Source organism: Macrotis lagotis, chromosome 5, assembly GCF_037893015.1.
Source record: "Macrotis lagotis isolate mMagLag1 chromosome 5, bilby.v1.9.chrom.fasta, whole genome shotgun sequence".
Lineage (NCBI taxonomy): Eukaryota > Metazoa > Chordata > Mammalia > Peramelemorphia > Peramelidae > Macrotis > Macrotis lagotis.
Window position 1 is genome coordinate 259,458,513 of NC_133662.1, and position 22,863 is coordinate 259,481,375.

At 42.7% G+C, this 22,863-nt stretch overlaps 1 protein-coding gene across 4 annotated transcripts in view; it reads right to left on the reverse strand.

Annotated features, from left to right (window-relative positions):
* SENP2 (SUMO specific peptidase 2) overlaps positions 1–22,863 on the reverse strand; it is a 44,948-nt gene that overhangs the window by 16,702 nt on the left and 5,383 nt on the right. For 3 of the 4 annotated variants that reach the window (XM_074189557.1, XM_074189559.1, XM_074189558.1), the window contains exons 4-12: positions 22,510–22,576; positions 21,533–21,614; positions 20,399–20,573; positions 15,849–15,952; positions 10,317–10,411; positions 9,691–9,742; positions 6,227–6,290; positions 4,523–4,696; positions 2,541–2,672 (exon numbers count right to left, since the gene is read on the reverse strand). In XM_074189557.1, the coding sequence (XP_074045658.1) occupies positions 2,541–2,672; positions 4,523–4,696; positions 6,227–6,290; positions 9,691–9,742; positions 10,317–10,411; positions 15,849–15,952; positions 20,399–20,573; positions 21,533–21,614; positions 22,510–22,576 (945 nt within the window). The remainder of the gene's footprint in view (positions 1–2,540; positions 2,673–4,522; positions 4,697–6,226; positions 6,291–9,690; positions 9,743–10,316; positions 10,412–15,848; positions 15,953–20,398; positions 20,574–21,532; positions 21,615–22,509; positions 22,577–22,863) is intronic. The other variant, XM_074189560.1, reaches the window with a different exon arrangement.

Sequence of the window (22,863 nt, forward strand, 5' to 3'; positions counted from 1 at the left end):
ACCCAAAGGCCCACTCAGGGAGGAGGGTGGTTAGGAATGGGGATCCAAAAAGGTAAGACAATCAGAAATGGAAGTAAATGATAGGTAATAGGGAAGTGATAGCACAGAAGAGGGACAGAATGCATACAAAATAAAGATCAGAAGGGAGACAAAATATGAAAGGGAAATGGGGAAGGAGGAGGAAAGTATAATAGAAAAGGACAAGAGTAGGAAAAAATCATGACTTGTTCCTTTGTGCTCTTTGAACTCATCTGAATTTTCTAGAATGTGAAGTTACATAAAAAAGTGTGTTGGAATAAAGTCAATGCCTCTAGTGCTGGGCAGAAGGATTAGAAAGGGAAGAGAGCCAGGAGCCAGAAGCCAAGATGCCCACATAGATGGGGGGGGGGGGGGGGGAGACACAGCCAGATACAATAAAACCAAACAAATCTGAAGTAGAAGGAAAGAGTCAGCTTAGCTGCAGGGGGTGGGGAGGGGACGACAACACAACACAGAACCTTTGGGCACAAAACTGGAAAGAGAACAGGGTGAGCAGTGAGGGGAGTATGAGATCCAACAAGGCGATCAACCAGGCAGACAATAGCTAGAGGCCACTGAGTAAAAGGAAAGACCTCTAGTCAGCCACATTTCTCTGGTAGCTCTGTGTTGGATCGCCTCAAAAGGACAAGACTGGAGGCCAGGAGACCACCAGGAGGTCACTGCAGTTTGGAGAAGTGGCCAGGCCAGGACCGGGGTGGCTGTGTGAGTGGGAAAGGGTTTAAGATGCTGTGGACAAGAAGGGGACAAGAGTTGAAGATGACACTGACTTTTGTGGAGAAATGCTCTTTCCCACCACAGAAGGAATTCTGGCTCCCTCAATACATAGGTAAGTGTGGAAAGGGGTCAGGGTCAGAGATAAAGAATTGTGCCTTTGAGACACAGGGAGCAATAAGCAGAAGATGCCAACAAAGTCTTTGGCACTTAGAAATAGTTTGAAATCAGAAATGGGGATCACTGAGAACAGCTAGGGGACAATGGATAGAGCACTGGCCCTGGAGTCAGAAGGACCCGAGTTCAAATCCGGTCTCGGACATTTAATAATTACCTAGCTGTGTGATCTTGGGCAAGCCACTTAATCCCATTGTCTTAAAAATTAAAAAAAAAAAAAAGAAAAGAAATGGGGATCACATCAATGGGGATGACTTATCTGCTTTGCTGCTGTCCCCAAAAGTCATAGGGAACTTGCCATGACTTCCAGATGAAACCTCTTCCAGGATGGTCTCCCCCATTAAGAAGGGAGGTTCTATTACAAACCAGAAGGGACAGAATTTCAGGGAAGCCTGGAGGGATCTGTATGAACTGATGCTGAGTGAGATGAGCAGAACCAGAAAAACACTGTACACCCTAACAGCAACATGGGGGTGAGGATCAACCTTGATGGACTCACTCATTCCATCAGTGCAACAATTGGGAACAATTTTAGGCTGTCTGCAGAGGAGAGTGCCATCTGTATCCAGATAAGGAGCTGTGGAGTTTGAACAAAGTCCAAGGACTATTCCCTTTAATTTAGGGGAAAAAAACAGATATCTTATTGTCTGATCTTGTTATCTCTTAGACTTTTCGTCTCTTCTTTAAGGATATGATTTCTCTCTCATCACACCCAATTTGGATCAAGGTACAACATGGAAACAATTGCTTTCCGTGGGGGGAAGGGAAGTAAGACTGGGGGGAAAATTGTAAAACTCAAATAATATCTTTAATAAAAAATAAATTTAAAATAAAAAAAACGAAGGGAGGTTCCCTGACAGCAGGAACTATTTTCCTTTCCTATCAGTAACTCCAGAGCTTAGCACACTACCAGTGTTATTCTTGATCATTCCTTTCTGTAGGTCTGGGATTCAGGAGTGAGATTACAGCTAAAGATCTAAGTTAAGAGCTGCACATCTAGAAATTGCACCCCAAAGAGAAGCACCTGGGGCTCCTAAGTATGAACCAGCCTCACTCATGCCGACAGACACAGGACAGTGACTCAGCAAAGGAGCCTAGAAAGGGGCAGCACGATGCACTGATTGTGCACCTGGCCCTCACCATGTCCTCATCTACAAAGGGAGAGCTTGGTCTGCAAGGGCCCTGAGGGTCCACTATTGCTTCATGACCCCTGAAAATCTGAGTAGTCTAGCAGTTGAGGCCAAGTGAACGGAGAGGGGAAGCCAGAAAAGAAAAGCACAGCTGGGTGAAGAAAGAAGATAGGCAGCCTGGGGCTGAGGAGGGGGTTGACTGATGAAGAGTCAGCTCCCTACCCCCATTTCACCTGTAGTACTCACCATTGCACCAGCACCAGGCACCCTTCCTGAATGGTCTATCCCAAAGTGATAGCTGTGCATGTGTGTGTGTGTGTGGGGGGGGGATTGTGTTTATATTCATTCAGATACAATGAGAGGATGCTCTGGTTTGGGTTGATTTTTTTCCTTAATAAAATTTTAAAAGTTTATTTCAAAACCATGATTCAAGTATAGATAAAGGGGGTGGGGGTGGGGGTGGGGGTAGGGGAAGAACCTGACCTCATCATTGAGCCAGTGACAATTCTTCAAAGTCTGTATATCCCCACGGGTGATTCTTAATTTGAAAGCACTGCTTAGGATTTCATCTTGGGGGCCACAGCCTAGGGCACTATTAATCTCTTTTTCCATATCCTGAAATAGAAAATCCATAGTTTACAATGTTAATTTTAGAACCACATAATACTGAATTATCCATTAAATTAGGTGAATTCATTGTAGTTATCAGTCAAGAACACAATTTTAATAAAATATGTATATTGATTATTGACTTACATAGAAAAAAAAATTAAGATCTGAATTTTTTTTATCCAGGCCATATTATGTACTATTACCATTGGATGAGAAATTTGTTCACTTATTTGGCTTCTGGCTATATAAGTCAGTATGATACATGCATATAGTCTCTGTTCAACTACCCCTCAGGAAACTCCACTAATTTACTGACAAACCAATAGTTTTTATATTTACTCACTCTTTACAAGAAGCCCTTTAGGAACTGAAAGGGACAAAGATTTGGGGTTTTCTGTCTTCAGTAAGACTCAGTACTGTATAAGTGCCCTTTATGATCTCCCTGCCTTCCCCAATGGGAAAAGAACTCTTTATGGAGGTCCTGTGTTGGCCACTTACAGCACAGAGGAAAGCCCAGGAGGAACACCTCTGACTTTCTCTGCTGGGGCCTCCTCCGTGTCAATGCTGCTCACCCAATAACCAACAACTTCAAAGTTGATCCTTCCCCCAGTCTATTTTTTCTTTTACCCCTTCTGTGATGACATGATGAAGCAGTTCTACGAGTATTCACTGCTGTCTAGTCCGATTTATAGTACCCAAGGCTCAGATGGGCATCTCACCACAAAGTGACCACCTGGGACTCTTCAAGCACCAAGTCCTCCTCCCAGTCACATAATGGCCTATCTTATGAGATGGAGGGAGGGGGAGTCTGCCTATGGGACTTGGACTATGTTTCCCTGCCTGTTGGAGCTTCAACTGTCACTGAGGTGTAGATGGCCGGGGGGGGGGGGGATTGCTGGGAGCCCCAAGTGCTTGAGGAATGCAGACAAAGGACAGACAGGGCTGGGCTAGGCTGGCTGGGGAACCCTCTATGGAGTTGATCCTTGAAGGATGGGCAGGATTTGGAAATGAAGGAGAGCAGGGATTCCAGACAAGGGATCATCACAAGCAAAGGTATCAAGGCAACCCTGAGTACAGACCACAAGGGTGGAAAAGGAAACGAACCTCAATGCAGTAGAAAATGGGGAGTGATTGGGATATGTGAAGAAAATGATGATTCAGGGAAAAAACAAACCCATCTGACAGTACTGTATTCAGGAGGGACTGAGAAGGCAGAAAACAGAGACACCATCCCAGCTGAGCAGCTCAGGTGAGAAGGTTGTGCAAATAGAGAAGAGTGAAACTGAGAGATGTTTCTAAGTAAGAAACAAAAGGAATCAGGGATGGATTAAGCCCAGGGAGCGGAAAACAGGGATCAATGATGCCCCCACATGGCACACTTTTTGAGTTTGAAGTGATGATGGGAAAGAAACTCAAGTGGGCATCAGATTTCTAAGGACAGAAGGCAATACTGATAAAAATCTTCCTTGGGAAATTTCCTATTGTTTTCTAATTAAGCTCATTTCTTTAATTTCAACGTGTTTTTGGAATAAGATACATCTCTGAGCTACACTCATCAAAAAAGCTCAATGGCTCAATACTGAAATCACTGAGAGGGCAACCATCAGGAGTTAGCTTCTAACACTGGGGTTCACCCCACTGTTAACAGCTGCTATCACAAATAAGGTGGTGGTGTCATTCCCCTGAACCCTCATGAATTTCCATGGTCCCAGTGACTGCCCAGGATTTCCCTCTGATTCTCATACATACATCTCATCTACCTTACCAGCCAAAAAACATTCAAAGCAGAATTGCCCCCAAAGCCTGACCAACCAGAGGGACTTGCAGAGGACAACTGAGCTGGCTGTGTGTACCTCGGTGAGTTCAGAGAGCTCCTCCGGGCCCTTTTCCTTCTCTTTGCTGGAGGGCTGTTGTTCTTTCATCTCGAGTCCAGAGTGTCTCCGCTTGAACACAGTGGAATTTCCATTGCCCAAGCGAAGTCTGGATGACACTTCCTCAGAGAGATCAGGTTCCGGCTGCTGTGATCTCTATAAAAAGAAAATTGCTTGATAGTTTTACTACTTTCAATGCTAGACTTACAGCTCTCTAGTTCACATAAAACACATGGGATTTCTATGAAACATAGAGCAACCCAGAAGCAGGAAAAGAAGCCAAAGCAAGCCATCCTGTAACTTGGGCCTTCCTCCACTCATGTGCTGGCCTATCACTATGTGGGTCGGAAGAAGGGGACATGAGGCCCACATGCCCCTGCCAACCATGCCAATGCCTACTTCTACTGCAAGGAATCCAGGTAAGTTAGTGGTCAGCAGTTCCACCTTCCACCAGGCCTCTTGGGTATTCAGCTGCCATCTCCTACACAGCCACCTCAGCTTCAAAGAGGGGTGATGACCTGCTCCCATTCCAATGTTAAACGATGTATGACAACTGCAGGAAGGTACTGAGCTTTGGCCACACAAATTTGTCTTTTATCTGCATTGTGGAGTTTTACTCATCAAATCATTAATAGCTAATCGCAAATGGACTTCCCAAGGATGTGTGCAGGGGTCCACTCTGGGGAGGCAGGAGAGACCTCAGCAAGGTCTAGGGGCAAAGGTTGAAGACAGTGTCCAGAGTTAGAGTTATAATTCTGACCAATTGGAGTCAAGGTCCCCTGATCCCAGGAAAGTGAATTTTTAAGAAACAAAAGCATTTTGCAGAGTACTAGTAGGTAGGAGCAGAGAGGTTGGATGGTTCCTTTCCTCAGCAGCATATATTTTATTTATTTATTTTTTGTTTGTTTGTTTTTTAGGTTTTTGCAAGGCAATGGGGTTAAGTGGCTTGCCCAAGGCCACACAGCTAGGTAATTATTAAGTGTCTGGGACCAGATTTGAACCCAGGTACTCCCGACTCCAGGGCTGGTGCTTTATCCACTGCGCCACCTAGCTGCCCCGGGAGCATATATTTTAAAAGACAGATTTAGGAACTTTTCCTCCCCCGGCCCAGTACTTAAAGGTCATCTTAATGCCTCCTTACCTTTGCAAAATATTTTGCTAAAATCATTAGTGTTGCCAAGTCTCTTGATCTCTTTGATCCCAAAGAATTCCCTCCTCCTAATTATTACTTAGGACTTCGTTTACAAACCCAACTATTAACATCCTGAGGCAGATCAGAATCTAGGAGTTCATCCCCCATCTGCTCAGGTGGTCTGCACAACTCAACGCCTTCCTCAGAAGTGAAACAACCCCAGTCAGTAATACCAATAATACTGGGGAAGGGACAGGGGAGACATAGCCTTCTGCCTCCTTGAATTTCAAGACAACCAAAGCAGCAGAGGAGGATACCAAAGCAAGAAAGATAGCAAGATGGAGAGGGGTTTCTCTCCTCCATGATCAAAAGAACATGAGAACAAGGGAATTATGGGTAAAATTAAAAGGTAAACCTTGAATGCAGAGAACCTGCTTTGAAGTATTTACAAAGTCACATATCAATTGTCTGATTTTTTTTGAACAGCATCCAAAAAGTTAACATTATTCAAATGAAAGACCAAAAATATGTTAAAATAAAAGTCCCAAACTTACACTTTCATTTTCTGCTCTATTTGCAACTGTCTTTTCAGGTTCTGGAATTTTTGCTTTAGAATACCTGAAAAGGGAGAAACAGAAATAGGAAAGTAAGTTGTTGATAAATATAACCTTGTACAATTCTTAACTCTTTAGAAGAATTAAAATCATGAAGAAGGATGAAAGGGGAATTTCTAGCCAAACAAGTAGAGATTTGATTATCTAGCTGTGTGACCTTGGGCAAATCATTTAACCCCACTGTCTTGCAAAAAAAAGAAAAAGATAGGTATATTAATACACTGTTGGGCAAACTGTTCTTTGATCCTATTGTTTTGGATGACAGTTTGGAGGAAAATATTTTTTTTAAAAAGACTAACATGTCTATACCTTTTAACCAAGCAAGCCTACTCCTAGGCATATACCCCATTTTACAGCTGAGGAAACTAAAGCAAAGAGGGTTAAGTGAATTGCCTAGGGTACACAGCTAGTGAAGTATCTTAAGTCTAGATTGGACCTCCTGACTAAGCCCAGCACTCACTCCTCTGTTCAGGTAGAACAAGGAGAATAATACATAACATTGGTTATCATAATACAAATGAAAACTTTCAAGAAAGCAGATGAACACAGATGAACAGTGAAAGAACAAATGATGGAGCATTTCCCTTCTCTGGACACTGCACCAACAGACCCTAGGGACAGGTGTCACAGACCCTTCTAGAGTATGCCATTTTGTTGACTGTTTTTTTTTTTGTCATGATAAATTCAAATCAAGAAGAGGGAAGTGAGGAGACTGGCAAATGACTTGGTGTGAAAAAGAAAAAGAAACCGTTTTTAAAAATGAAAGCCTGGTGCAGCAAAACAAACATGGCACTTGGGAGTCCAAAGGTCTGGTGACGTGACCCTTCCATTTTGGGACCTTTGGCACACAGTGAAGTCTCTGAGAGACTGTTTCCTTTCCATGAAAAGGAAGTTGTTAATCTCTACAGTTCCTCCCAACTGCCAATCTACCATCCCAGGTGCTCAGAATAGCTTGGATTTGCATAGTCTTGTTCATCAATTCCCTGATTTCAAGGCTATCTTATAGAAGGATGGGTAGAACCCTGATAATAAATAGGACTATGATGGGAAACCCTGGGGCCCTGCACCTCACTTGTGACGACAAGGCTCTCCAGACTTGACCAGACCAGTTCTTAGATGATTGGATGACAAAGAGAACCTGCCAGAATCTGCCTTAGGGTCCTAGTCCTCACCAGAGAGAACAGGACATTTCCCTCCAAAAAAGAGGAACAAAACAAAAATCCCTATGTTCTGCCTTACTTTTCCTAGCACCTTTAAAATTCTGAATATGAACATCAAAAGAAGAAGTAATTTAACATTTGCTAGCAAAATGCCAGAGAAGTCCAGCACAAACCAAGTGTAACTAGAGGAAGGCTTTCTGGGCTACTGACAGTACATCGTCCTTAAGGTTCCTGGGTTTGTGGGTGAATGGACTGCCCTAGAACACCAGCTACAGGGCCTCCTCCTCAAGGGAATTCAGTCATTCTAGAGATCAGTTACAATCCAGAGGAAAAAAAGGCAAGGGGACAAAGGATATCTTTTGTCCAGATTATGCCACATAAACAAATGAAAAATCCAAGGATAACTCACAACAGTCCTGAGACACAATTAGCCAGGACCAAAACAAAGAAGAGAGCAAGGGTAGATTTGTTTGGAAAATTAACAGAACACTTTTAATGATCCCATATATAAAATTCATCATATATGAATAGCATCCTTTTCCCCGTGATGCCATGTGCTACAAAAAGGAACATCAAGGGACAGCTAGGTGGCATAGTGGATAAAGCACCGGAGTCAGGATGACCTGAGTTCAAATTTAGCCTCAGACACTTAATAATTCCCTAGCTGTGTGGCCTTGGGCAAGCCATTTAACCCCATTTGCCTTGTAAAAAAACCTTAAAAAAAAATTGGAACATCAAAGTATCAGAAAAACCAAAATGGCAGGTGATCAAATGGGCAACAGGGACATCATGCATATGAGGAAACTATAGCATGTCACAATCACCAAAATATTACAAGTGGCATCTCAGCAAGAAGACTGAAAAAAGGAGGGTAGCCAGTCTCATAGGAAAAATAACAGAGAGGCTAAAGCCTTCACAAAACGAAGAACCAAGAGGCAACCTTCAAAGCCTTCCTATGGGAGGTTCCCCAAAGAGTCTCTAATCAGGAAAGCCTGACTAGAAAGTGGTCTGCTCTGGGATCAAAGAGATGACACACAGGCAAAATGGGACCAACAGCCTGCTTGGGCAATCTGGACGAAGGCCTCAAGGAGGAGCTGGATCTGACGAATGCATACCTTTACTGGGGGAATGCTGAGATCCTGCTGCAATCCCAAACAAAGGAAAGAGCAGAACAGCCCAGCACTCAAAATGGAGATGGTCGAGACAAGGTAAGTTCAAGGAAATGATATGTTCCAGTTCCTAGCAAACTATGACACTGAATGATGAGCTTAGTCTTTCTGCAGAGAGGACAAGATGGCTTAATCGAGATTGCCAAACTACTATGACAGAAAAAGAAAACATCAGTGATGGAGGGGATGCGGGAAAACTCGAACACTTATGCACTATTGGTGGAGTTGCAAATAGATCTGACCATTCTGGAAAACAATTTGGAACTGTATGCAAAGGGCTATAAAACTGTGCATATCCTTTGTTTCAGCATTACTAGTTTTGTGTCCCAAAGAGACCATAAATGGAAAATGCCATCCACATCCAGAGAAAAACGATGGAATCTGAATGTAGACCAAAGCATATTCTAGGTTCGTTTTTAATTTTTTTTTTATTTTTCATGATTCCCCCCCCCCCTTGTTTTGACTCTTCTTTTACAACCTAATATGTGTTTAATATAACCATACATGTGCAACCTATATCAAATCAGCTGCTACACTTGGGAAGAGGGAGGGATGGCAGAAAAATGTGGAGCTCAAAATCTTACCCAAAAAATGAATGTTAAAAACTTTATTAAAAAAAAGAAAAAATCTACAGAGTCTGAATGTGCATTAAAGTATTCAATTTTCACTTTTTTTGTTTTTCATTTTGTTTCTGTTTTGTTCCATTTCTTCTTTCACAATGTGATAATGTAGAAATATGTTTACATTATTGCACATGTATAACCTCTATCAAATTTTTTGCTGTCTTGGGGTTGAGATGGGGGAAGGGAAGGAAGAAAAATTTGGAACTCAAAATCTCATTAAAAAAGAATGTTGAAAACTATCTTTACATGTAATTAAAAAAAATAAAATTATTTACAAAAAGTCTACATATAGAATTTTTTTAAATCATATTTCAAAGAGAGAGAGAGAGAGATCTTTTGAGACCCTTTCTACCCAAGGAAATCCTGAGATTTCTAGAGAAAGTCACATTCTTACATAAAACCATTACCAAAACATTTCTTGGGGAAAAAAAAAGAAACTATCAGCTAGTTACCTTTTCTCACTTCTCATAACACGAACAGGCCCCCACGATTCATTAACTCTGTCTGCAAGAAACAAAGATGACAGAAAGATTAAACTTGATCAAAACTGAAATACATGCATAACCATGATAGTGTGCAAGTGTGAACACACAGGTGGTGCATGTACAAATGACACACATCTTTCTCCTCCTTTCTCCCCATCTCTCCCTTCCTCCCTCTCTTTTCTGTTGAGAAGGATGCTAAAATATCAATCTACTGGTTCCCAGGAAAGGCCGAGACCAACAATTCAAATAATGTCAATCAATTCTCTCACAAAACAAGGTGCCTAATGACTAAAGGCTTTTATTTTGTACCCAAGGTCTTCATGCTGAACAGATCCCATATATTCAGAGCTGCCATTTGGTAAAAGATGGATAATTTGAAAATCTCAAAAACTATTACATTATTTGGGGAATGATAACAAAGAGGCACCTTTCCCCCTGCTCAACTGTCTCTAAACACCTGGAGATTTCAAATCATTGCTCTTTGCCCTACACAATACAGAATTTTTCAAATTAAGACTACAAAATATAAAATGTCAACTCCTAATATGAACTAAGTAGAAGACTGTAAAACCGGGCCACAAAAGGGAACTCACATTGCTTTGGAACAAGCTGACCTGCTCTCATCCCGAGGTGATGGTCTTCCCCCCAGCCACCATTCCTTACTGCTTCCACATGACATCGTTGAGAACTTAGGAACAGCAAAATTTCACAAGATCAGAAACATAAGAAGGAACCAGGATACTCATTCATTTCCTGCTCAGCAAAGTTCTCTAAACAGGTATTACCAAATCCCCCAGGAACGTAGAAAGAAGTCACATAGCCCAGAGCACATGGAGGGTGAGAGAAGGACCAATTTTAAATCCTAGTTTTGACCCTGAGTGACTGTGGGCAAATCAAACTCTCAATCTTAAAACCTGGATAATATTGGTCAACATTAGAAAATAATGAAAAATAAATATTATTTTAAAAGTCCTTTTATTAAAAACCTAAAATTTTAAAAACTTAAAATTTTAACAGAAAGAACTCAGTAGGTTAGAAGAAAATTTCAGTGATACCCTTACTATCATTTTTACCTATGGACAGACATAGTTGAGAAATTTGGGTTAAGTGTTTTTAGGTACCAAAAGCATTCTTGTTAAATAGACTTTTTTAATTTAACAAACTCCATTACTCATTAAGTTTACTCTTCTTTTCCTAACAGTACCTAGCCCAAGTGGTGAAAATTTATCAAAATATCTATGTAGCTCTCCAACTTTCTGGCTAGACTACTAAATATTCTAGAAGCATCAAAAATGGAGCTGCAGAAAACACTTCTGCTGACTACACAAGTCACAGGTATAATCTCCATATGAAAAAATGAAATGGGCTTCTGTTTCACAAAAAAACTAACATTGAAAACTATTGTTTGAAGATGAAAACTTTTACCAAAAAAAAGGAAAAAAACTATGGAGTCTGAATGCAGATCAATGTATACAATCTCCCCTTTTTGTTTTTTGTAGCTTTTCCCTTTTGTGGAAGCTGTAGAGTCAAATCCAGGGTCAATTCTCAGGCCACAACTAAGACATCCATTGCTCCAAACACATTTCTGAACTGTCCCCGCCCCCCCACACACACACCATGCACTGCTTTTCTGCATGAACTACTCTCCAACATTCATCCCTCCACTTCTTAAACAAAGGTTATAAACTTTCTCTTTCTCTTGCTGACTGAGAGAAAAGGTCCAGAGAAGGGCTGTTTCCTATCATCACTAGGAAAGGCAAGATATCCTTTCTCTCACTTGCTCACTCCATAGAGGGAAGCTGCAAATTCCTGGAATAGAATCTTGGGGGAAACATTCTTATCCCCAACCCTCAGAATTCAAAATAACAAAATGCAAAGGGGGTGCCCAAAATATATAGTTGCCTGTTGGTACCTAATTTACTGGAGAGCTCATTCCCTATTTGCTGAAAAGTGTCATTTCCATATTTATTAATCTCTCAACTCTCATGGTTAACCATCATCAGATCGACTGGAAATGAATGTCTCCTTTAATAATAATTTTTTACAGAGGTAAGAAAAAGCTTTTGCAGTGGAATGGAAGAGGGGGAATGTGAGGGGAAGTGAATGAGCCTTGCTCTCATCAGAAATGGCTCAGAGAGGGAATAACATTACATATTCTACTGGGAATAGGTAACTATCTTACCCTAGAGAATAGAGAAAAGGGATGGGAGAAAGGGAATGGGGGGGGGGGGTACAGGTGATAGCAAAGAGGGAAAATCAGTGGCAAAGAGTCGTCAGATAACAGACTTGAGGGGGCAGCTAACGTGGCGCAGTGGACAAGGCACCGGCCCTGGAGTCAGGAGTAACTGGGTTCAAATCTGGTCTCAGACAGTTAATAATCACCTAGCTGTGTGGCCTTGGGCAAGCCACTTAACCCCATCTGCCTTGCAAAAAACAAAACAAAACACAGACTTGTGAGGAAGGACAAGGTGAAAGGAGACAGAACAGAATAGATAGGATTGGGAGGAATACGATGGACAAAAATACAGCTACCAATAGCAACTGTGGAAAAAGAATATTGAAATAATTTTTTGGATGGACTTATAAAGAATGCTATCAGGCAGTTAGGTGGTGCAGTGGGCAGCTAGGTGGTGCAGTGAATGGAGCACTGGACCTGGAGTCAGGAGGACCTGAGTTCAAATCTAACCTCAGACACTTATTAATGACCTAGCTGTGTGGCCTTGGGCAAGCCACTGAACCCCACTGCCTGGCAAAAAAAAAATAAGATAAAGATAAAGATAAAGAATGCTATCCATCCCAAAGACAGAGCTCATGGTATCTAAATACAGACTGAAGATTCTTTTTTCCCCCTTTTACTTTATTTTTCTTGAGGTTTCTCTTTCTTTGGGGGGGGGTGGGGGGGGGAGAGGAGGTTTTGTTTACTTTTACATGATTATTGTAGTAATCTTTTTCATGGCAATATATTTTTACACCAAGTAACTGGCTTTCTCAATGATGGGGGAAGTGGGGTGGGAGGGAGGAAAGAATTTGGAACTTGAGTTTTTGGAAGTAAATGCTGAAACTTGCTCTTGCATGTAACTGGAGGAAAAAACTTAAAAATTAAAAACTTAAATTAAATTAAAAAAATAACTTATTACACCCAGCATGGCCAAATGGTCACCTTTTAGATTGACTAGTTCAACTAGTGATTTTATAAACTCCTACATCCCTGCCCCTCCCCACCATCAATCTGGGCCTCAGTCATCTACCTCTGCCCTGGTCTCCCCAGGTTTGGGGTGGCTAATTTCTAAGCTTCCCATCCATCTTCTAGCACTCCCCAATGTCCTCCTGACTCCTTTTTCCAGATCTGGCTTCACTTCCCTCTGATACATTGGCCCCCTCCTCCTCATTGCTCTTTTGGAGCTTCTTTATCTAATGAAGGTCTTGGTGGCAGTTACCCTCCAGGACCCAGGATCCTTTCCCCTCTTTTCTCCATTTGTTTTGTTTTTGCAAGGTAATGGGGGGGGGGGGTGTTAAGTGACTTGCCCAAGGTCAATCAGTAAGGAAATTTATTAAGTGTCTGAGGAAGGATTTGAACACAGGTTCACCTGACTCCAGGGTCTGTCCTCTATCCAATCCACTGCACCACCTCACTGCCCTTTTCATCTTTTATCAAGACTTTGTGTCCCAGGCCCAGTCTTTCTTTCCAATACTGATATTCCCCCCACATCCCTTCAGCCCCAGGACTTCCAGACCAATATTCCCTTCTGCTAAGGCTTTACTTTCCTCCTTTCCAAACAAACACTGTCCACTTCTGCCACCTGGCCAAACTCAATCTTTTCCATACATACATGGCTGAACAAAGCTGGAGGAAGTCAAGCAGCCATACTAACTAGGTCCACCACAACCACAAATGTATACTTTATAATCTCTACTGGGCCCGCATTGCAGCAAGGCAGTCCTTTAACTCCTCAAAGCATTCTATCACTCCCCACAACAGTCCCAAATCTTCTTTCTCAACTTTTCTGCTTCTCATAAAACAAGGTCCCATACTTTGAGAAAAAGCGGCCATTCCCCATGAGCTCCTCCTTCTCCATTTACTTGATGTCTCATAATCTATTAACTTCTCATCTCATCCCCGCACTCCTACTTATACCCTTGATCCAAATTCTCAGTGTCATACCGCCATGTTGCCTCCCACCATCCCCTTCTCTTATCTTAAAATCTTTACTTCTTCCCTACCAGCCTAGTCCTTGAATCTTAGGTCTTTTCTCCATTCTCAAAAAATCTTGCCTTGCCCCTACCATCCTCTCCACTTATCTTCTCCCTTTCACAATCAAACTCTTGTAATCAGACTTCCAAAGGTATTACTTAAAAGAACTTATTAATCACTCCTTTTCAATGACCAAATCTGATGATCTTTTCCCAATCCTCATTCTTTTTGAATGACACCACTGGCCCTTCTCTTCCTAGATCATCATTGGGTTTTGAAACGCTATCATCATGGTGTGACTACTATCTCTCAAGTCTCCTTTGTAGAACAATTATTAGCCATAGGCTGCCATCTAATGTTGGTTGTACCCCAGGCTCTGCTCAAGTTTTTTTTTTCTCTCTCAAAGACCTCACCAACTTCCAGGGGTTCAATGACCATACTCCCACTTTTCCAAGATTTCCACACAGCAAGTTACAACTCATTGCCAACTTGTGAATGGACATTTTGATCCAAATGTTCAAATCAGAATGCCATACTACTTTTCTCCAAACTCTGCCTATGCTTCCTATTTCTCCAAGACCTCAGTCAACCTTTCAATCACATGAGTTTACAACCTTCTCTCACTCTGTCCACACTTGGTCAGGTGGCGCTCTCTCTAAACCTTCTTATATATCCATTCTCTTCTCTATACTCAAATCAGGTCCTCACCAAACCTCTCCTGGACCATTGCAACTACCCTTTAATTGGTCTCCCTGCCTCTCCAATTCATGCTCTCTTCAGCTTACAAAATATTTCCTTTTCTTTTTAAATGGCAAGGCAATCAGGCTAAAGTGACATGTCCTGGGTCATATGGTTAATATCAAAGAGGCTGGATTTGAACTTGGGTCCTCCTGACTCCAAGGCTCCACCTTGCTCCTCCCCCCAAGTGATATTCCTAAAGCACAAAGCTAATGTGCCTACACTTTACTCTTACACTTCACGTACTGAGCTCCAATTAACCCCCACAGCCCTACCTTCCAGCCTAACTGACCTTGCTATTGGTCCCACAGGACATTCCTTCTCCCCAGCCTTGTCCTGTCATCCCTCCTAGAAAGCCCACTTATTTCAGGGCTCGGTTCAGACACTGTCTCCCCCTCAGATCTTCGTACAGACTGGTTTAACAGGCACTAGATAGATGCCTGGGCTAGGTGTCCTCAAGGAGTGCCTGTTAACTGACCCCAAACAGAAGGGGGAAATAAGCAAAAGAAACCAGAGGGAAAGGAAGGCTGGAATCTGGGAAACTACTAGATTTCTCTGGATACTCCAATAAATTTCAGGTTCTCCAATTTAAAGAAATTAAATCATTTTACCCAAATCCTCAAAATATTTTGAAATTTAACAGATTCTAAAACTCCTATGTCTGTTATTCATTATCTTGGCAAGTTCTATCATAACCAACCTCTGATCCAAAACTGTTTTCAGACTTTATCACTGGCGATGCTGAAGTGAACACCAGCCCACGTTTATGAAGAACTTTCTGTATGTTAGTCCATTTGATTCTTAGCACAGCTTTGTGAGATGGACGCTAACACTGTTATATTCTCTGCATTTTATTGCTAAGGAAACTTGAGTCTCAAGGAGGCTAAGTGATTTGCCCCTGATCACAAAGCTTTGTAACTGTCAGAGGCAGGTTTGGAGCTCAGGTTTTCCTGACCAGCACTCACAGCATCGGAACCAAAACAGCAGAAAATGAACCCAGGGTCCAGGAGGAACAAAGAATCCTGACCACCGAGCCGAACAAAGAAGCAGACTCTCAAAGAGCCCTGAACAGAGATATCAGCATAGCCCTTAGATGCAGCCGCAGTCCCACAGTGGCTCCTCAGGCAATCCCCCACCCAACCCTGGGAGGCTGTCACCCTTTACAAGAGGCCCCTCAACCCACGCCTGTCATTACCCGTGATGGTTTGCAGTGACAGGAGGGAGACAGTTTCCATGGCATCCTTCTTTAAGTCGCTGCAACAGCCTTTGATACTTCTCTCTCTCCTCTCTCTGAAAACCCTGGGGAAAGGAAGGAAACACTGACAAAAGCCAATATAGAAATGACCAAACCACACCCAGAGAATCGATCCATGGCGAGGACCCTCCAGGCAGCAGCTGGGTCAAGGGTGCTGGACCACAGGTAAGGGCTATCCTCCTCCTTCTAGCTTTAAATGGAAATGAACCTTTCCTTAGCACCAAGGAAGACTTAAAATCAACTGGGCTAGGGCCTGAGACATGGCCATAACCATAAGCTGCACAAAAGCAAGGAGTTTTATTCGGGTCCTTTCTTCCTCATATAACAGATGCTTAATAAATGCCTATTGATTGGCCAATATGAAGTTTAACAGGAAGATGACAAACAAATGAACTAAAATCAAAATAACATAAGATTTGTGCTCTGGAGAGCTACAGAGTTGTGAGGTTTGAAGGAGGAATGGGAGAGAGTACAGAAGTGGCAGGAACTCTAAAGACTGGTAATTCAACAGATGAAGAAGGGGAAGGAAGGCCAACTTAGACAACAAGAGGAACAAAGAAAGGCAGAGAAGCCTGGTTTGGCCCCAGTCTGAAGGTGCACAGAAGGAAACAGAAGAATGAAGATAACCAGATCGATACTCAAGGAAGATTCAGACAATCAAAGTAGGCACTAATAGAAGTCTGACCTTGGGGATGGGCATCAATGGGAAGAAAAGAAAATGGGCCGGGTGAGAGAAGTAGAGCAGAGACAGAACTGACAAGATTTGGAAATAAAATGAATAGAAAAGGTGAAGGAGAGATAATATTAACATGTTGAACACAACGAGAACTGTGATACAGCTGGCAGAAAAGAAACCAGATTTTAGAAATACAATGCACTTGATTTGGGAGAGGGTACGTAAGGTTGGTAGTTCTGCATAATTGAAGAGAACCAAAATGACAGCACTATGTTAGAGTCAATTTACAGTGCACCTGACTAGGATCAGACCAACACTAGAGCATTTGGGGTGAATTGTCTAAATTTCTCACATTTCTTTTGAGCTACTAGAATTCTGCCTTGCTCATAGAACACAGCACCTTCTTTGATGAGAACACAACACGTTGGGTGATCCTGGGCCAGTGTCTCCCGTGGTAGGGCAGTCAATGTCAAAGTTCTTCAGCGTCCTTATACCACTACTTCTGACCTCTGGGTGAGTGTTTGCCTTGTGTGAATTCTCCATAAAATCATCCTTGAGGCAAACATATATGCACTCAGAAAACATGGCAGGTCCATCAGACCTCTGCTCTCTGCAGCAGAGTTGAGTTCAAGAAAGAACCTCAGCATCCAGTATCTCATCCCACCAGGTAATCAATCTTCAGAATCTTACTAGGACCATTTCAATGAGAGCAATTCAGTTTCCTGGCATGGCACATATCGATGAGGGCAGCACAACGGCCCTGGGGACCTCTTCTCTCCCACATTTCCTTTCAAAGCCTCTCAAACATCGACCGATCTCTGGCAATTGTGCATCACCCACATTATCAACGTGTACATCCCTGAAAAATACACTATCAAGGTAAACTCACTTTTACACAGGACTCAAAACTTCTCCATTTGCTGTAAGCGATGGGTCCACATATGGATGGTGTAATGAGGGCTAATGGAGGCCCTGGGTTTTCCTGGTGTTGTTAGGTCAAAATCAATCCCTATATGCTGGATCTCAGGGGCAGAGGCTGCATTGAGGGCACAATCATCAGCAAACGATAATCCATGCATCGACCCTCCTTCCACTTTGGTGTCGGTTAGGAGCTTTTTCAAGTTGAAGAATTTACCCTCTGCGATGGTTTACCTTGAGACCGGGTCCATCCTTGTTGAAGGCATTTGACAACCACATGCTGAAAGCATCAGGCTAAACAGCATGGGAACAAGGTTGCAGCCTCGCTTTACCCATTGGTGACTAACAAAGTGGGAGCGTGTTGAAAATCCAGAACCCAGGCAAAGATGCTATCGTGAAATTGAGGGACAAAAGTGAACTTTTCTGGGGGACCAAGTTTTGACCTAAATTTCCATAAGCCGTCACGACTACAATATTACAGGACAAATGTAACGTTATGCACAGACCTCTGTTCTGCTCCCTATTGACCATTCCTTGGTCCTTTCTGAAGCTATTCTGGTGAGGGATCTTGCCAGCAGTGACTAACTAGCACAGAGACCTCTGCCCCATGATAGTCATAGGAGAAACCATTTTCTTTACCTTTACAGAAATGAACTATGGAAACATCCTTAAGCTCCTGGGGTATAACCTCCTCTTGCCATATAACTCATAAAATTTCAGTCAGCTTTTGTAAGAGCAATGGACTACCCCCACCAACCAGTGGAACAGAATCAGCACCAGTACTGAAGAAATGATGGTGTTGAGGGTCATCCCCATTGGGTGCCTAGAGCCCAGAGGCAGCTGGATTCAGAAGAGCATTCTGGTCCAAAGACTTGAGGTCTGGGAGTCATTATTAGGTCAGAGGCAAAACCTCAGGAAGCACCCCCCACAAAGGGGTGGGAAGGGGATGACAACCAGCAAAAAAGAAGAAACTGTAGAGTAAAGAAGAAAACAAGAAGTGTGTGATCTCTCACAAGTCAAAGAAGGCGGCAATCCAGAAAGGAAATGGTCAAGTCTCAAGTGCTGTAGAGGACATGAATTATCAATGCATTTAGAAATTAGGGACTCTACAGTGTCCTAGGAAAGGCAAGGCTAAGCAAAGTGATGATGACGTAAGCCAAAGTCAAGAGTAATGAGGTGAAGGCAAGAATTCAGGAAGGAAATGAAGACAGAGAGTGGGCAAGACTGTTAAGTGTTGATGAATAGAAGAGAGGAACTTGGAAATAAGTTCTCGGGAAAGGGAGAGATGAAGTCATCTCTCTGAAGTGTTGTGTGACACTCACACTGTGAGAAACACAAATTACAAGAACTTCTGGGCAGCCCCTAAGATTCCTCTGCTAGGTCTGTGTCCCAGACAAGTCAGTGACAAAAAAAAATTCAATAGCTAAGTAAGCTGTAGTACATGACTGTAATGGGAACTATTTATCACGGTGTAAGAAATGAGGAGTGCAGAGAATCTTGGGAAGACTTGTAGGAGTCAATGCAAATGGCATACATCCAGGGGAACGGAAACAGAACCACCTTCATCTGCAAGGAAAGAACAGCAGCAGCAACCAAGCACAATGCTTCAAAACAAGGATCAAACATTTTTTCGCTCCCCCTCAGAGGGGAGGTTACTGCATGTAACACCAGAGTTCTTTCAAAATGCTGATAAACTTGATTCAAGTTCTTTTTCCTTCCTCTTTAAAGAATGAACTGCTGGGAGGTTAGGTGGCACAATGGATAGAGCACCGGCCCTGGAGTCAGGAGGAACCTGAGTTCAAATCCAGCCTCAGACACTTAATTACCTAGCCATGTGGCCTTGGGCAAGGCACTTAACCCCATTGCCTTGCTAAAACCTAAAGAGGAAAAAAAAAGAATGGATTGCTGCAGCGCAGCAAAGTCAATCTTATTATATGACACTTTACAGAGATGAGGTCAGCTTGATTTCCCCATTGGTTCTCAGAACCTGGGAGAAAGGTGGCTCCTATGAAGTAGCAAAAGTCAAAGGACCTACTGTGGAGCTGGAATGCACAGAGTCAAGGTTTGAGTACAAAGTCATGGAGCAAAACCCTTGGAAAAGTCCAAGAGACAGAAAGATCAAAAAGCAGGAATGAAGGAAGTGAACATGGGAATGGGCAAGAGGCAGTAATCAGCAAGTAGAGACGCTAAGTAAATGGATGGAGTATTTTAAGGAGGTTTTTGGGAATAGAGAATATTGTGTGGTTCAAGTGTCAGAAGGGTTCCCGATATTCATCTTGCAGCCCCTAAAGATGATGGCGGGACAGCAGAGAGGAAAAGAGAACAAGTATGACGCTGATGTCCCTAAGAAAACAGGGTGAGTGAACATGAGGTCAGGAGAGGAGAATAATCACGATGGGGAGAAAGCAGCATGAATGTGCTTGCAGTCCCAAGAACTGGGAAGAACTGAAGGGCCTAGGTTCAAATGCCAGCTCTGCTCCTTCCTGCCTATGCAATTCATTGCCCTCCGAACCTTGCCTGAGCTGAGAGGATTAGCCTGGATGATTCCTAAGGCCCCTCCCCAGCTCTAAAATCCTGTGATTCTGTGACTTCCAAAGAAGAAAGGCCAGTGGAGACTTGAGGACAGGAGCAACCACAGTGCAGACTAAGGGCAAGGCTGGTCACTTGGACCTGCCAATTTCCAAGGTGTGAATGTGTTGAGGAGGGTGGAGGTGGGGTGGGGGAGGGCAGGAGCTGATTTCCTCAGTGGGAAGGAAATTTGGCATAGAAAGGTCAAAGGGAAGTGACATGGGCTACATAACAAGCACCCCTGTCAAATGCAAACACGACCAATCAGAAGAGTCCGGGCATCCAGGAAGGCAGGCACAGTTTACCAAAATGATCCCTTGGGACTTGCCTCTTCCACAGAAGAGCGCGGCCTCCTCAAAGCCCTGCTGGTTTCTGCAGGGGGTCCCTCTGTAAGGTTCCGGTCCTGACAGTGCTGTTTCCGGGCTAGAGAACTGTCTGGGGGAGACTTGACATAGTGACGACCACTCATTCTTTTGTTATAAACTTCCTGGTTACGAGGAAAACTATTGGATAGAACAGACATGATCAACAAGACTCAAAAACCTGATGACTTTGCATTAAAGCTCCAAGACCTCCAGGCCCCATTTATAGACTGGGGAGAGACACTAGCCCTTCGCACAATCATCACAGCATGCCGATTTGTAGATTTTCACAAGCAGAGGTCCATATCACAGATAGAGTGTGGCAGAGCTGGGTTCCAACCTAGTCCTTCCTGGTTTTCCAAGTCCTGCCACAGCCTCATTGAATGCCCCACTCACCCCTCCACCCCAACCCCACCAGCAACAACTTTTTCCAAAGCCATAGTCTCCACATCTTTGCCACTGGAGCTATGCACTCCTACTTCCTTCAAGGGAGCTGACCAGGTACAAGAGCCTATATGAAGTGTTTCCTCACCCATTCCACTGGACCAGAGCTTGGAAGGATTCAGAATTTTCAAGGCTCAAATGTGTTCATCTAAATACACTGTTACAACTATTTTAGCTAAAACAAAGATGACTTTTGGAGGACAGTTGGGATCCTCGTCAGCAGTTAAAACAACACTCAGAATGTGTATTTTTTAGAAAGTTAACTTAAAGATTCAACCTGATCCTAAATAAAGAACTTCTAGTTAGCCAAGAGCCAGCCCATTGCCCCTCTTTCCTGGAAGCACTGTCTGTCTCTGAGAAACATACTGAGACTCTCCAGGATTGGTGGTACAGTGCAATGGGGCCACAATGGAGGGTTCACCTTTTCATCCCTAGCACTTGTCTTTCATCTATCTGCTGAGACTCCAAGGAAAGTAAAGATCTTTTTGTTGTCTTTTTTAAAGTCTTTATCAGTGACTGGCTTTAAGCATCCTCAATAATTAAGAAATAGAAAAAAAGAAAATGAAAGCAATTCAAGATATCTTCATCATGTATTGTTACATAGTCAGTCAATTTCTATACACAGAAAAGCAGAATTATCAGAGAGTAACAATTACCTAAAGGAAGGCATAACGTGGCGTGGGTGATCTCGACTCACTTTATTTGAATGTTTACTTGCTCCATTTCGTGTTTTTTTACCTACAAATAAAAGTGTGTTAGTAAGTGTGTGTGGGGGAATTTCCGTTGGACTGATTTGAATTTGGCAGAACTAAGTATTTTGGCTTGCTCAATTCAATCATGGCACCCAGCACTTTTCCAGCACCTTTCCTCCACCTCTTCAAAGAGGAAAACATGACAGACCTTAGTTCAAACTCAAACTTGCTGAGAGGCAAAAGCAACTAGTTCTTCTTCTCCAATCTGACACATCCAATAAGCTTCTGTGAAACATAGGAATTAATAAATGCAAAAAGGACCATCATGAGCTGTCCCTAAGGACCTCCAGTTTCTCTTCTCCTATAGTAGAGCATCTAGAAGGGGATTCTGAACACTCGATACTGTGAAAGCCACCTTTCTGGGGCTGTCACCTTGTGATGCTTGGAACATTAATCAATTCTTAGAGAATTCTTTTAAATGTCATCAAAATCGGCCAATTAGCCAAGAAGGACAATTCTAAGTCACTGACACAGGTTTAGTCCAAAGTGGGTATCCAAAGGTCCTAAAACACACCCAGCTCCGCGTTCTCTGCCACAGACTTCATCAAAGGCCTAGAGGAATGGACCAAGAACTAGCTGAAGGAAGAGAAGCAGCAAACTTGCTTCACTTTGGCGAGTAGATAATCTTGAGTTCAAAGTCCAGCCCTCTATACCCTGCATCTCATCTCTCCCCAAACTGTCCCATCTCCTGGGGGAGAGGCCATTAGCTTTCAAGGTCCCTGGCCCCAGAATGACATGGAACAAATGAGAGAGGCTACCATTCCCATCCTTAGCCCTGAGAAAAAATTGACTACAAGCAAAGCCAGTGATGAGCAAGTAGTTCCACTGAAGAGAAGTGCTAATTAAGGGGAATAAAAAAAAACATCTGATATTTCTCTCACCCGATGTAAGCACATCTCTCCAGGATCCAGATTTCGTCAGTCTACAAGACGGATGTTTGGGAAACACCTTAAAAAAGAACCATTATATGGTCAGACAATTCATTTAAAAAAAAAAAACAACTTCAAATCAAAATCCTTGTGCATAAAAACTCCAAGAATATCCAAATTTAAAATCTTAAAAACTCTTAAAATATACTGAATTGTGAAAATATGCTGAATATATATTAGTTTCTCCCATTAAAATGTTACTAATCATCCCAGTTATACAGCTCTTAAAATTTTCCTGTTTTTCATAATTTCGAAGACAAGAACAACTGACAGGAACCAACAAACATAATCTGACTTTCATTCCCA